General features: G+C 42.9%; 1 protein-coding gene across 1 annotated transcript in view; it reads left to right on the top strand.

The window, feature by feature from the left end:
* Nucleotides 1-13,819, top strand: part of neb (nebulin) — a 76,037-nt gene that overhangs the window by 14,348 nt on the left and 47,870 nt on the right. The window contains exons 16-46 of the mRNA XM_076085102.1: nucleotides 645-749; nucleotides 864-971; nucleotides 1,055-1,168; nucleotides 1,847-2,044; nucleotides 2,158-2,265; nucleotides 2,351-2,449; nucleotides 2,547-2,651; nucleotides 4,900-5,007; nucleotides 5,128-5,439; nucleotides 5,554-5,760; nucleotides 5,855-5,959; nucleotides 6,064-6,171; nucleotides 6,614-6,925; nucleotides 7,014-7,220; nucleotides 7,335-7,439; nucleotides 7,550-7,657; nucleotides 7,747-8,058; nucleotides 8,157-8,363; nucleotides 8,461-8,565; nucleotides 8,649-8,756; nucleotides 8,850-9,161; nucleotides 9,272-9,478; nucleotides 9,585-9,689; nucleotides 9,875-9,982; nucleotides 10,127-10,438; nucleotides 10,563-10,769; nucleotides 10,866-10,970; nucleotides 11,733-11,840; nucleotides 11,951-12,262; nucleotides 12,368-12,571; nucleotides 13,635-13,739. Coding sequence (XP_075941217.1) covers nucleotides 645-749; nucleotides 864-971; nucleotides 1,055-1,168; nucleotides 1,847-2,044; nucleotides 2,158-2,265; nucleotides 2,351-2,449; nucleotides 2,547-2,651; nucleotides 4,900-5,007; nucleotides 5,128-5,439; nucleotides 5,554-5,760; nucleotides 5,855-5,959; nucleotides 6,064-6,171; nucleotides 6,614-6,925; nucleotides 7,014-7,220; nucleotides 7,335-7,439; nucleotides 7,550-7,657; nucleotides 7,747-8,058; nucleotides 8,157-8,363; nucleotides 8,461-8,565; nucleotides 8,649-8,756; nucleotides 8,850-9,161; nucleotides 9,272-9,478; nucleotides 9,585-9,689; nucleotides 9,875-9,982; nucleotides 10,127-10,438; nucleotides 10,563-10,769; nucleotides 10,866-10,970; nucleotides 11,733-11,840; nucleotides 11,951-12,262; nucleotides 12,368-12,571; nucleotides 13,635-13,739 — 5,226 coding nt within the window. The remainder of the gene's footprint in view (nucleotides 1-644; nucleotides 750-863; nucleotides 972-1,054; nucleotides 1,169-1,846; nucleotides 2,045-2,157; nucleotides 2,266-2,350; nucleotides 2,450-2,546; nucleotides 2,652-4,899; nucleotides 5,008-5,127; nucleotides 5,440-5,553; nucleotides 5,761-5,854; nucleotides 5,960-6,063; nucleotides 6,172-6,613; nucleotides 6,926-7,013; nucleotides 7,221-7,334; nucleotides 7,440-7,549; nucleotides 7,658-7,746; nucleotides 8,059-8,156; nucleotides 8,364-8,460; nucleotides 8,566-8,648; nucleotides 8,757-8,849; nucleotides 9,162-9,271; nucleotides 9,479-9,584; nucleotides 9,690-9,874; nucleotides 9,983-10,126; nucleotides 10,439-10,562; nucleotides 10,770-10,865; nucleotides 10,971-11,732; nucleotides 11,841-11,950; nucleotides 12,263-12,367; nucleotides 12,572-13,634; nucleotides 13,740-13,819) is intronic.

Raw genomic sequence — 13,819 nt, 5'->3', positions numbered from 1 at the left:
ATTAATGTACAACGAGCAGCAGCCAACACGAATATCACAATGAAACAAAGACAATTATTAGTTTATAGTCTCTGCATTATTAAATATGTGCTTATTTACATTTCAGAAATCTGAACATTGGTTAAAGCCAGGTTCAAAATTCTTGTTTCATAGTTGACAAAAATCTATTACCTTCATGTTTGTATTAATAAATGTAGTATAAATGAGTGTGTGAACTAACCCCTCTGTGTGAACCTTCAGCACACAGAGAGGAATGAACGAGTGAAGTTTGGTGAATGTAAGAGCTGCTGAAGTGGAGATTTATCATCAGAGTCTGAGAACAAACTCATTGAGAGGAAACGTCCTTTAAAGAGACGTTTAGTTACATTACAGACATTTAGAGACTCTACAGGTGAACACATGAACTCATAGATATCACCATGAAACTTCACCACTTCATCACTCACATTAAGAGGAGTATTTATTGTATTACAAGTTTACTGACATGTTATGTTTAAATATGCAAATGAGGCATTATGTAATGTAACTTTTGGTGATTTTAGGAGAAATCTACAGACGTAAACAGACAAAGTAGTAAAATAAATGTTTTCTTTCTACTTCACCTTAGAATGAAACGTAACTTTATGACTTTGTTCTCTTTGCAGTTGAACTACAGAGCAAAGTACGAGGACACAAAGTTCAAGAACTGTCTCCCTCCAGACTATCCCTTCTTCATCCAGTCCAGAGTCAACGCCTTCAACCTCAGTGATGTAAGAAGCCGCTCCACTCCTCATCTTCTCAGCTGGAATTGAATGTCTGTGAGCTTTAGACTCAAGACTTTTTAGACTTTTAGTTTCCTGAACAGCTCGACTTTCTCTTTGCAGAACTGTTACAAGTACGATTGGGAGAAATCCAAAGCGAAGAAGTTTGAGATCAAAGGCGACACCATCTCGATCCTCGCCGCCCGGGCTCACACAAACATCGCCAGTGATGTGAGTATCACATCAGCCGCTAGGGTTTCTGTATGTCAGGTATATCAATCTACTAATTGCTCACCTTTTATTCTTCCTTGCAGGTTAAATATAAGAAGGAGTATGAGAAGAACAAAGGACAGATGGTCGGAGCCCTCAGCATTAATGACGACCCCAAGATCTTACACTCCGTTCACGTGGCCAAAATCCAGAGTGACGTGAGTCGTTAGCTCCCTGCATTAAAAACTTTACTTCCCTTAACTCTCTGAAACCAAAGCAGTTTCTGGGTGTTTTTTCCCTCCCTTCACATTTTACTCTCTGTGGTCTTTTTTTCACTTCAAAATAAAAGTCCTGCTCCTCTATAGAAATAGAACCATCATGAATAGAAGTAGAGAGAACTAGAACACGTCTTCAGTGCAGAACAACAGTTATAACGACATAAATCATGAAAAAGTTTAATTTCTCAGATAATTTAATTAACAGGCACCACGTGTTATATATATTTAACTATTTACACTCTAACAGCCTCTCCTCTCTCCTCTCCTCTCTCCTCTCTCCTCTCCTCTCTCCTCTCCTCTCTCCTCTCCTCTCCTCTCCTCTCTCCTCTCTCCTCTTCTCTCTCCTCTCCTCTCTCCTCTCCTCTCCTCTCTCCTCTCCTCCTCCCTCTCTCCTCTCCTCTCCTCCCTCTCTCCTCTCCTCTCTCCTCTCTCCTCTCTCTCCTCTCCTCTCTCCTCTCCTCTTGCATTATAAATGCAGTACATTGGAGCCATGAATAAGGCTAAATTGACTACATTTACCATCACCACTGATCCACTTAAAGGTTGTGACTTCTCCCTTCTGATATGAATTCATCTGAGCTGAAGAGTTCAACAATCTCTCCCTGATTATCTCCACAGCGTGAATATAAAAAGGACTATGAAAAGATAAAGACCAAGTACCACGCTCCGCTGGATATGATGTCAGTCACCTTGGCTAAGAAGTCCCAGGGCATCGCCAGCATGACGGGTTACAGGAAAATCAGCCCCAACTACCTCCTTCCTCCTGACAGTGTGCTGCTGAGCTTGGCCAAGAAAGCCAACGTCATCCAGAGTGACGTAAGTATTTCATCCTAATAGAAAACCTGTACTTGTACTCGCATGGTTATTTTGAGAGTAATTATATATATATTCAGTGACACCATTTGATTTTGTGTTTTTCTGCATCGCAGAATGACTACAAGTCCGACTACAACATCTACACCAAGGGAACCCCGTGGATCCCCTTCGGCTCCCTGGAGGTGGAGAAGAATAAGAAAGCCGGTGACATCCTGAGTGAGGTACGCGTGTCGTTCAGTCTTCCTCTACACTCATGACGTGTTATTTAGTTACTTGTTAACAGTGTACTTTACTATCTTCCTGCAGAGGAAATACAGACAACACCCCGACAAGTTCCCCTTCACCTCTATCGACGACCACCCCGTCATGATGCAGGCCAAAGTCAACCAGCTTCAGAGGAGTGATGTGAGTCACGTTTAGCTCTAGTTGGAGATCTTTCTCACGTCTCTTTTGTTCGGCTCATGTTGAACTCTGCCTGTGGGGCTTGTTTTCTGCCTTCCAGCTGTTCTACAAGAGAGGTCTGGAGAAGATCCACCAGAAGTACTCTCTGCCTGCTGATCTCCCCGAGTTCCAACAGGCCAAGTGCAACGCCTACAACATCAGCAAGGTGAGAAAAAGAAACACAGAGAGATCACTTTAACAAGAAATCACACAAACCAAGTATTATTTTATAACTAGGGATGGGTATGGTAGGATTTTATTCATACTAGGACTCTAATCGATACTCTTATCGGTTCTTTTTGATTATTTTGTGAGAAAAAGAGACAATAAATTAATAAAAGAATCATCATTTCTTTATTATTCTTGTATGTAAATAAATAATCTTTCTTGAGCAGCAACACAAGAAGTTCTAACATCTTTAAAATCGATTCTCAGCTCAACAATGTTTTATTGTGTTTGAGACGACCAGACTTCTACAATGTTTCCTTCTCTCTGATCATGATGTGTCTGATCAAGCTGTACTGAGAGGAGACAAAGAGACAGACAAAGACAGAGACACAGAGACAGAGACAAAGACAGAGAGACAAAGATACAGAGACAAAGACACAGAGACAGAGAGAGACAAAGACACAGAGACAGAGAGAGGACGTTTGATAAGAGGACGTCTCACTCCAGAAATAAGAAAGTACCGATAGCAGAACTGATAACTCTGAACCACATCAATACTCTGGGTTTCTACTCACTTAGAACCGGTTCCCATTAAGAACCGAGTTTCCTGCTTCAGTTATTTTTGCTTCAGTTATTTTTGTTATGTTTTAATTAATTTCCTCCTAAATGTGATATACTGTATATGTCACTGGGGTCAGAGGTCATCACTCTTCAACCCCCCAGGAAGTTTATTAAAAAAGCAGCCAAATTCACAATTTATAGACAAAATGCCACGAATGGATACATATAGTTGATCAGCATACCTGAATAATGTCACTAATAAGTCCCTCAGGATCACATCTCGTACCCAAGTGCACCACAGTGGCACCGAGAGAGCTTGGCCACGAATCTAACGTAAGTGGAACGCTGCCGATGCACTTGGCAAGTTGTACTCGACTGCGATCTGGACTCCCTGCTGGGTTCACGGAAATAGAGCCCGTGGTGTCCTCTTGCAGGCCATAAATTGCATCGCTCCGATTTACCTTCAGGAGATCCTCACCCCTCCATCCTCACCCCTCCATCCTCACCCCTCAATCCTCACCCCTCAATCCTCACCCCTCACCCCTCAATCCTCACCCCTCACCCCTCCATCCTCACCCCTCCATCCTCACCCCTCCATCCTCACCCCTCAATCCTCACCCCTCCATCCTCACCCCTCCATCCTCACCCCTCCATCCTCACCCCTCCATCCTCACCCCTCAATCCTCACCCCTCCATCCTCACCCCTCCATCCTCACCCCGCCATCCTCACCCCTCCATCCTCACCCCTCAATCCTCACCCCTCCATCCTCACTCCTCAATCCTCACCCCTCACCCCTCAACCCTCACCCCTCCATCCTCACCCCTCCATCCTCACCCCTCCATCCTCACTCCTCACCCCTCCATCCTCACCCCTCCATCCTCACCCCTCCATCCTCACCCCTCCATCCTCACCCCTCAATCCTCAATCCTCACCCCTCACCCCTCAATCCTCACCCCTCAATCCTCAATCCTCACCCCTCAATCCTCACCCCTCAATCCTCACCCCTCCATCCTCACCCCTCCATCCTCACCCCTCAACCCTCACCCCTCAATCCTCACCCCTCACCCCTCAATCCTCACCCCTCCATCCTCACCCCTCCATCCTCACCCCTCACCCCTCACCCCTCACCCCTCAATCCTCACCCCTCAATCCTCACCCCTCACCCCTCCATCCTCACCCCTCCATCCTCACCCCTCCATCCTCACCCCTCCATCCTCACCCCTCCATCCTCACCCCTCCATCCTCACCCCTCAATCCTCACCCCTACATCCTCACCCCTCCATCCTCACCCCTCAATCCTCACCCCTCCATCCTCACCCCTCAATCCTCACCCCTCCATCCTCACCCCTCCATCCTCACCCCTCAATCCTCACCCCTCAACCCTCACCCCAGTGGTGATCAGATCGAAGGCGTCTGCAAGTCTTCAGCAGCAGCTGAGTTAGTTTCAGGTTTAATTCTCCTCGTTCACACGGATCATATTCTTTATTTGTCAGCTGTTCATTCTAAACATTAACATGCATGTAAACTATCACGTTGAATGTATCCACTTATAGATATGGACGTTAAGGTAACGGTTGTGTGAGAGCGCGTGGATTGCGTGGATTGTGTGAGTCTCGCGGTGAATGAGTGAAATGCAGTGTGTGTAGTGGATTCATGTTGTTGTATCTGTAATCTGTGATTTCAGAACTGCTACAAGCATGCCTGGGAGGAGTTGATTGCTAAAGGTTATGACCTGAAGTCTGACGCTATCTCCATTGTCGTTGCCAAAGCTGCCAGACATGCTGCCAGTAATGTAAGTTCCATTTTAACATGCTCTGTACCAGACATATTGTTCTTTTTGTTGCTTTAAATAACCGTTCAAATTCTTTAAACTCTAAATAATTAGAGATGTTAAACGTCCTGTAACCTTTAGGTCCAGTATAAAAAGGCTTACGAGAAGGCCAGAGGCCACCACGTGGGCTTCCGCAGCATCCAGGACGACCCTCTGCTGGTTCACTACATGGCGGTGGCTAAGATGCAGAGCGAAAAGAACTACAAGAAGGACTACCACAAGGCCAAGCTGAAGTATCACACCCCAGTGGACATGATGAGCGTGGTCCACGCCAAACATGCCTCTGCTGTGCAGACCTACGCTGGCTACAAGCAGCCCAACCACAAGTACTCCCTGCTGCCCGACGCCATGAGTGTGGGCCTCGCTCGCAACATGAACTACAATGCCAGTGATGTAAGTTTGATTTTAGGGACTTTGGTGTGATAATGTAGGTAAATACCTTATGTCTTGGCTTAAATATAGAGTTTCTGCAAGTCTGATAAGCTACTTTTCTCTTTTCCTTTCTAGATTAACTATAAACAGGATTATGAGACCTCAGTCAAGGGAATCGGCTGGGTTCCTATTGGTTCCCTGGAAGTGGAAAAAGCCAAGAAAGCAGGGGCAGCTCTGAATGAGAAGAATTACCGCCAGCGCCCTGACACCTTAAAATTCACCAGCACCGTTGACTCCATGAGCATGGAGCTGGCCAAGACCAATGCCAAGATCATGAATACGGTGAGAATGAGCAAATATAAATCTGATAATTGTTAGTCTTTGAATTCCTTCTCAGAATAGACATAAAACCGATCTCTTCATTGTGATTATGCAGAAAGAGTACAAGGCCAGTGGAGAGAAGTTCATGCACACTTACCATCTCCCCGCTGATGTTCCTGAACTGATGCAAGCCAGATACAACGCCGTCAACATCAGCAAGGTCAGTTGCAGATTCTTGTCTGGCGTGTGTGTGTGTGCACACGTAGAATGCATAAAGAAATGAAATAGTTGCTGTATTTGTAACATAACACTGATTTTGTTTAGAATTGCTACACCTATGCTCATCGTCAAGATCTGCTCAAAGGACATCATGTGAAGGAAGATGCTATTTCCATTGTTGCAGCGAGAAGCTCCAGAGACATTGCCAGCGATGTAAGTTGTAAATATGGTAAAAATATAATACTATTCAAATGTTACTGAAATGGTGGGAATTTGAAATTAAGATTGAGAACCAAGTTGTCTTTCAAGAGTTTATTATAGCTTTTGCATATAGGCTCAGATCATACAGCGATCAATGGTCTCCACAGAACAAGAGCTCACTATTAAAGGTACACTTCTATACCTTTGCTCTAAAGGATGTAGGTGTTATATGTGTATCTGCTCGGAGACAGACGGTAAGGAAAAGAAGTGAAAGGTTAAAAAGAAGTGAGAGTTGAAAGGGAGGTGATAGTTAAGAAAAATAAGTTTAATTTTGTATATATCCTGTAGTTAGACAACGACAATGATCAAAACATTTCTTTCACATTTTCCCCCTTTTATCATACTATGCAAATCAAAATAATGATGGCAAATGTAATGTGTTTCCTTTGTACAGTACAAGTACAAGCTGGCTTACGAGAAGGCCAGAGGCCACCACGTCGGCCACCGCAGCATCCAGGACGACCCTCTGCTGGTTCACTACATGGCGGTGGCTAAGATGCAGAGCGAAAAGAACTACAAGAAGGACTACAACAAGGCCAAGCTGAAGTATCACTCCCCAGTGGACATGATGAGCGTGGTCCACGCCAAGAAGGCCTCTGCTGCTCAGACGTTCACTGGCTACAGGAAGATCCCTCACAGCTACCTCCTCCTGCCTGACAACTTGCATCTGCAGCGGTGTCGTGGCATGATGGACATTCAAAGCGACGTATGTAATACATACACAGCAGCAACACAGGGACGCCAGTTAACACATTTGTGTGCTTTTTGAACATGTTTTCCTTTTAAACACACAGAATCTCTACAAGTCAGATTACAACAACTACAGTAGAGGCTTAGGGTGGGTGCCCATCGGTTCTGTGGACGTTGAGAAGGCCAAAGTTGCTACAGCCGCGCTGGCTGAACGGGGCTACCGTCAGCATCCCAGTACTCTCAAATTCACGAGCAAGACTGATGCCATGAACACAGCTCTGGCTCTGGCCAACACCAAGAGCTTGGACAACGTGAGAATGTTGCATCTCTTAAAATGTCTTGAAATATTGATGCATGTCGGACTAAAACTCCTCCTGCAAGAACGAGAATTCACAGGTTTCAATGTTCTTTTTGCTTCCCTCTAGGCTTCCTACAGAGCTTCTGGCGAGAAGTTTGTGCACACCTATCATCTGCCAGCTGACTGCCCCGAGTTCCTTCAGGCTAAATTCAACGCCCAGACGCTTAGCGAGGTTAGAGCACAATGCATTTATTGAAAATCAAAGTCTTATTCCTGAAACGCCAAGTGTATATCAGCCTCTACTGTGTACCAAACATCGTCTTAACTGCTGTTTATCCACAGAGTCACTACAAGCACAAGTGGCTGGAAGTTATTGCCAAGGGATACGACATGAAGCCTGATGCTATTTCTGTCCTGCATGCCAAGCACGGACGACATATTGCCAGCAATGTATGTAAATCATAAATTCAGCCCTTTATTTAAAATTTCGCAGAAACAGTCATCTACGGGAAACGTACTCGTTTTCTTTTTTCTTTCAGGTCCAATACAAGAAAGCATATGAGAAGGCCAGAGGCCACCACGTGGGCTTCCGCAGCATCCAGGACGACCCTCTGCTGGTTCACTACATGGCGGTGGCTAAGATGCAGAGCGAAAAGAACTACAAGAAGGACTACAACAAGGCCAAGCTGAAGTATCACTCCCCAGTGGACATGCTGAGCGTGATGCACGCCAAGAAGGCCTCTGCTGCTCAGACTATGACTGGATACAGGAAGATCCAGCACAGTTACTCTCTGCTCCCTGATGCCATAAACCTGCAACAGGCTCGCAAAATGAACGTCCAGTGTAGTGACGTGAGTGTTAAAATACCAGCTGTGCTATGCCCATGATAATTGCATCCATTTAACTCTTGATAATTGCTGTATGACCAGATCTTGTATTTCTTTTGTAGTGGGACTACAAGTCTGAATATAACAACTATATCAGAGGTACCGGATGGGTCCCCATCGGCTCTATTGGAGTTGAGACCGCTAAAGTTGGCGGTCAGATTCAGAGTGACAATCGGTACCGCACTCATCCATCCACCTTCAAGTTCACCAAGCTGATGGACTCCATGGACTTGACTCTGGCTACTGCCAACAACAAGATCATGAACAAGGTGCAGCATGTGTATAGTGTAGGGGTCAGTAAATATCACCATGGTCTTGTCCATAGGCGTCATCATTGGCTTGTTTTTCTGGTGTCTTCATTTACAGCAAGCATACAGTGCAGCTTGGGAGAAGGACAAACGGACAGTCCACATCATGCCAGACGCTCCGGAGATTGTCCTGGCCAAAGCTAATGCCCTCAACATGAGCAATGTAAGGCGTTACATTTCAAATGTATAGATATAGATAATGTTTATACTTTTATTTGATTCATATGAATGTATTTGTTTTCACAGAAACGTTACAAAGCCGGTGTTGTGGCGATGGCTAATAAAGGCTACAACCTCAAAGGAGACGCCGTCGCAATTTTGGCCGCCAAGTCCGGTACCACCATTGCCAGTAATGTAAGTTGAAAATAAATTCCTGTACCAAAATCAAGAAGTTAATCTACTACAACCCATCGTACATGGTAAACAAGTATTTATTCACCGTCACAGTACAAGTACAAGCTGGCTTACGAGAAGGCCAGAGGCCACCACGTGGGCTTCCGCAGCATCCAGGACGACCCTCTGCTGGTTCACTACATGGCGGTGGCTAAGATGCAGAGCGAAAAGAACTACAAGAAGGACTACAACAAGGCCAAGCTGAAGTATCACTCCCCAGTGGACATGATGAGCGTGATGCACGCCAAGAAGGCCTCTGCTGCTCAGACTATGACTGGATACAGGAAGATCCAGCACAGTTACTCTCTGCTCCCTGATGCCATAAACCTGCAACAGGCTCGCAAAATGAACGTCCAGTGTAGTGACGTGAGTGTTAAAATACCAGCTGTGCTATGCCCATGATAATTGCATCCATTTAACTCTTGATAATTGCTGTATGATCCTTTGTTTGACCAGATCTTGTATTTCTTTTGTAGTGGGACTACAAGTCTGAATATAATAACTATATCAGAGGTACCGGATGGGTCCCCATCGGCTCTATTGGAGTTGAGACCGCTAAAGTTGGCGGTCAGATTCAGAGTGACAATCGGTACCGCACTCATCCATCCACCTTCAAGTTCACCAAGCTGATGGACTCCATGGACTTGACTCTGGCTACTGCCAACAACAAGATCATGAACAAGGTGCAGCATGTTTAACTGAGCTCCATAGTGCAGGGACAAAGAAAAGTTGTTTGTATTGTTCACAACAATCATCATTGGCTTGTTTTTCTGGTGTCTTCATTTACAGCAAGCATACAGTGCAGCTTGGGAGAAGGACAAACGGACAGTCCACATCATGCCAGACGCTCCGGAGATTGTCCTGGCCAAAGCTAATGCCCTCAACATGAGCAATGTAAGGGGCATATATGAAACTGATGAACCAATGCAATTTTATTTGTATAGCCCAATATCTCAATTCACAAATATGCCTTAGAGGGCTTTACAATCCGTACAGCATATGATATCCTCTGTCCTTGGACCATCGCATCAGAAAATACCCTGTTTGTGAACGTAAACACATTTTTATGTCACTTACAGAAACGTTACAAAGCCGGTGTTGTGGCGATGGCCAATAAAGGCTACAACCTCAAAGCAGACGCCGTTGCAATTTTGGCTGCCAAGTCCGGTACCACCATTGCCAGTGATGTAAGTTACAAAAAAACATCCTGTATGAAATCAATATTTACAATACATATTGCATAGTACATGATATATATGAGATGTATGTACAGATGTATAATGTATATAAGAGTACAGTCTGCATGACAAAGTACACGTTTGCTGTCACAGTACAAGTACAAGCTGGCTTACGAGAAGGCCAGAGGCCACCACGTCGGCTTCCGCAGCATCCAGGACGACCCTCGGCTGGTTCACTACATGGCGGTGGCTAAGATGCAGAGCGAAAAGAACTACAAGAAGGACTACAACAAGGCCAAGCTGAAGTATCACTCCCCAGTGGACATGATGAGCGTGATGCACGCCAAGAAGGCCTCTGCTGCTCAGACTATGACTGGATACAGGAAGATCCAGCACAGTTACTCTCTGCTCCCTGATGCCATAAACCTGCAACAGGCTCGCAAAATGCAGTTCATCGCCAGTGATGTATGTAGAGTTTGACTTAATCGTCTTTTAAATTTACATTTATTTGTAGATTTTAAAACAAAAATCCAAAGCTCTACATTACTGTGCTGCATTGTGAAGGAAATCTGTTGATATTCTCCCTCAGAACCAGTACAAGAGTGATTATGACAGCTTCATGAAGGGAATAGGATGGGTTCCTATTGGATCGTTCGATGTTGAGAGAGCAAAAACAGCTGGAAAGATCTTCAGTGAGGCCCGGTACCGTCAACTTCCGACTAAGTTCAAATTCACTAAGGACATGCACTCCATGGATCTGACACTGGCCACTGCCAACAACCAGATAATGAATAAGGTACTGGATGGGACTAGCTGTGAAAATGACACAAATATCTCTTCTCTAGCATTTATGTCTAAGATATGAAGCCATCTACTACATTTATGTTTTTAGCAATCCTACATCACCGCCTGGGAGAAAGCCAAGACTTCCATCCACATCATGCCTGATGCGATGGGCATTGTTCTTGCCAGAGGAAACAAGAAGAACGTCAGTGAGGTACAGTGTGATAACTTCATTTTTCCTCACAATTTTCTTGCTCCGTCATGATTTGTAAGGTAAAAAATACAATAATAACACTTTATAATAACCATCATTAATAAATGGCCAATTACAGTTTAGTTAATAGTTATTTTACTGTTAACACAGAATTAAATATCTTTGTGCTTAGTGTTTTGTTTTAACTTATTGTGATCATATGAAATGATTTGTTTCTAAATTTGTTTCTAAATCATAAATTGTACCATAGCTTATATGAGACGATACAAATTATATTCTAATTACATTAGTAAACTATTTATTAACAGTTCATTGTTGCACACATTATAACATGTTATTTACTATATTAGGCATGTTTTCATGATTACCAAATGATTTATAAACCTTTAGGACATTGTTTTTAAAACATCTATAAACATTACATAGATCGCTGGACCAGAAACAATCATCCACCATTTAGTGTTAACTATCTATCTAAACAATGTTTATAGATCCTTTACAAAGTATTTATAAACCATTTAACAAGGCGTTAACTATCTATCTAAACAATGTTTATAGACCCTTTACAAAGTATTTATAAACCATTTAACAAGGTATTAACTGTATATCTAAATCAATATTTATATATGCTTTACAAAGTATTTATAAACCATTTAACAAGGTATTAACTATCTAAATAATGTTTGTATATGCTTTACAAAGTATTTATACAAAGACATGCTCTTCTTTATAAAAATGTATTTATTCTCTCCCTCTCTTCAGAAACTGTACAAATTGGACAATGAGCTGTCCAAGAAGAAGGGCCATCATGTCGGTGGTGATGCCATTGCAGTCCTGGCTGCCAAAGCTTCCACTGCTATAGCTAGTGATGTAAGTGTCTGCGTGGTTATTTATATATTTTACCTTTTGTATAGCATATATTATGCTTCTCCCCTCAACATTGCATGGTTACAAAAACTCTCACACTTACTTTTTTTCAGTACAAGTACCACGCAGGATACCGTAAGCAGTTGGGCCACCACATCGGTGCTCGCTGCGTCCAGGACGACCCTCTGCTCGTGCTGGCTCTGAACTCAGCCAAGATCGCCAGTAACGCCCTGTACAAGAAGGACTTCAACCAGTCCAAGACCAAGTTCCACCTGCCGGTGGACATGCTGGCCTTTGAGCTGGCCAAGAAGAACCAGATCCAGGTCAACCACGCCAACTACATCACCCGCCTCCACAACTGGACTTGTCTGCCAGACTCCACTGATGTGGTCCAGGCCAGACGTGCTTATGACATACAGAGTGATGTGAGTATGAACCCTTGAGTTCATATTGTAGGAAGTTATCATGTTTATGAATGTACACGTTTTGGAGCATCTTTCACCATAATGAACTCTTTCTGTTGGCTCCAGAATATTTACAAGGAGGATCTGAAGATGATGCAGGGCATCGGGTGGGTGCCTATAGGTTCACTGGATGTTGAGAAGGTGAAGAAAGCAGGCGAGGCCCTAAATGAGAGAAAGTATCGTCAACACCCGTGGAACTACAAATTCAAAATCACCACTGAAGACATGCCCATGGTGTTGGCTAAGGCCAACGCTCAGGTTATGAACAAGGTATTTCGCGAACACTTAAAAGTCTTTTTTTAAGCATAGAGTAACTGTTTCTGTTTAAAAAAAATACATTTTATGATATTTTAGAGAATGAATACAGATTTTTGCTCCTATCGACATAATTTAATATTGTTTGATATATGCGTGTAATTTACTTGAAGCAAGCTATTTAATTATAGTTTCCAAAATACTTAAGATTCTCCTGTATACAATGAAAGGGTTAGAATTTATCCTAAATTGTTCTACAATGTTAAAAGAAAATGCCACAGTTTCTGTGGCTCTGCGAAAAATAAAATCACATCATCTGCATGAAAAGATGATACACCTTCACTATCACTGATGTTTAAACCTTTAATACTGGTGTTGTCTCCTGCACATGAAGTAAAAAGTTCAGCAATCAATGCAAACAACAACTGTGATAGAGGGCAAATGTGTTGTGTGCCTCTGCTTAAAGAAAATAAATATAAGGATGACCCTTCTGTGGTGATTGCTGCCTCGGGGCTTGTTGTACAGTATAGATCTAATTCAGTCAATATAATCTCAACGTGTACAAAACTGAGACAAAGTTCCAGCCGCTCTGTTGAAAACATTCTCTGCTCGACTAGATTCAGCATAATAAATCTCATTCAGGAGTGAATATTGATCTGAGGTCAGTATTGGTTTAATTATGAATGAATGCCAATGAAATCTTCTAAATATTGTTTTGTATGGAAACTATACGAAACAATAACTTTTAATTACAGCAAGAGAAAAGAACAGAGTATAAGTGAATGGAGACATTTTGATGCTGCTGCAGTGCTAATTGATAGATATGTGCATGCTGCAAATATGGGTTTTTAAATTATTATTATTCAGTCGGTTTTATTTTCCATCTCATGTTATGCATTGTATGAATTCTGTTTGTTATTTTTATTTTACTTTATCAAATGTGTTGTCTTATTTTCCCTGTTTTTATGTTCATTCTAAGTCTATTTTCCCTTCATGCAAATCAATTTGTGCTGCATTTATTGTATGAAAGATGCTATAAAGATAAATTTTATTATTATTTTCATTATTATTATTACAGCAAGCTTACATTCAAGCCTGGGAGAAAGACAAAACAAGCGTTCATGTCATGCCTGATGCCATGGATGTTCAACTGGCCAAAGCAAACAAATCCAACTACAGTCTGGTGAGTCCTTCTCAGACATTTTTAAAATACGTGAAGTTGTTGTTATAGCTTTTAAAGCAACATACTTAATAATACACCGC

This window comes from Anarhichas minor, unplaced genomic scaffold (assembly GCF_050575085.1).
Source record: "Anarhichas minor isolate MPS153535 unplaced genomic scaffold, ASM5057508v1 ptg000138l, whole genome shotgun sequence".
Classification (NCBI taxonomy): domain Eukaryota; kingdom Metazoa; phylum Chordata; class Actinopteri; order Perciformes; family Anarhichadidae; genus Anarhichas; species Anarhichas minor.
The sequence above is the reverse complement of the archived record's forward strand: the minus strand, read 5'-3'. Positions and strand labels throughout refer to the sequence as shown.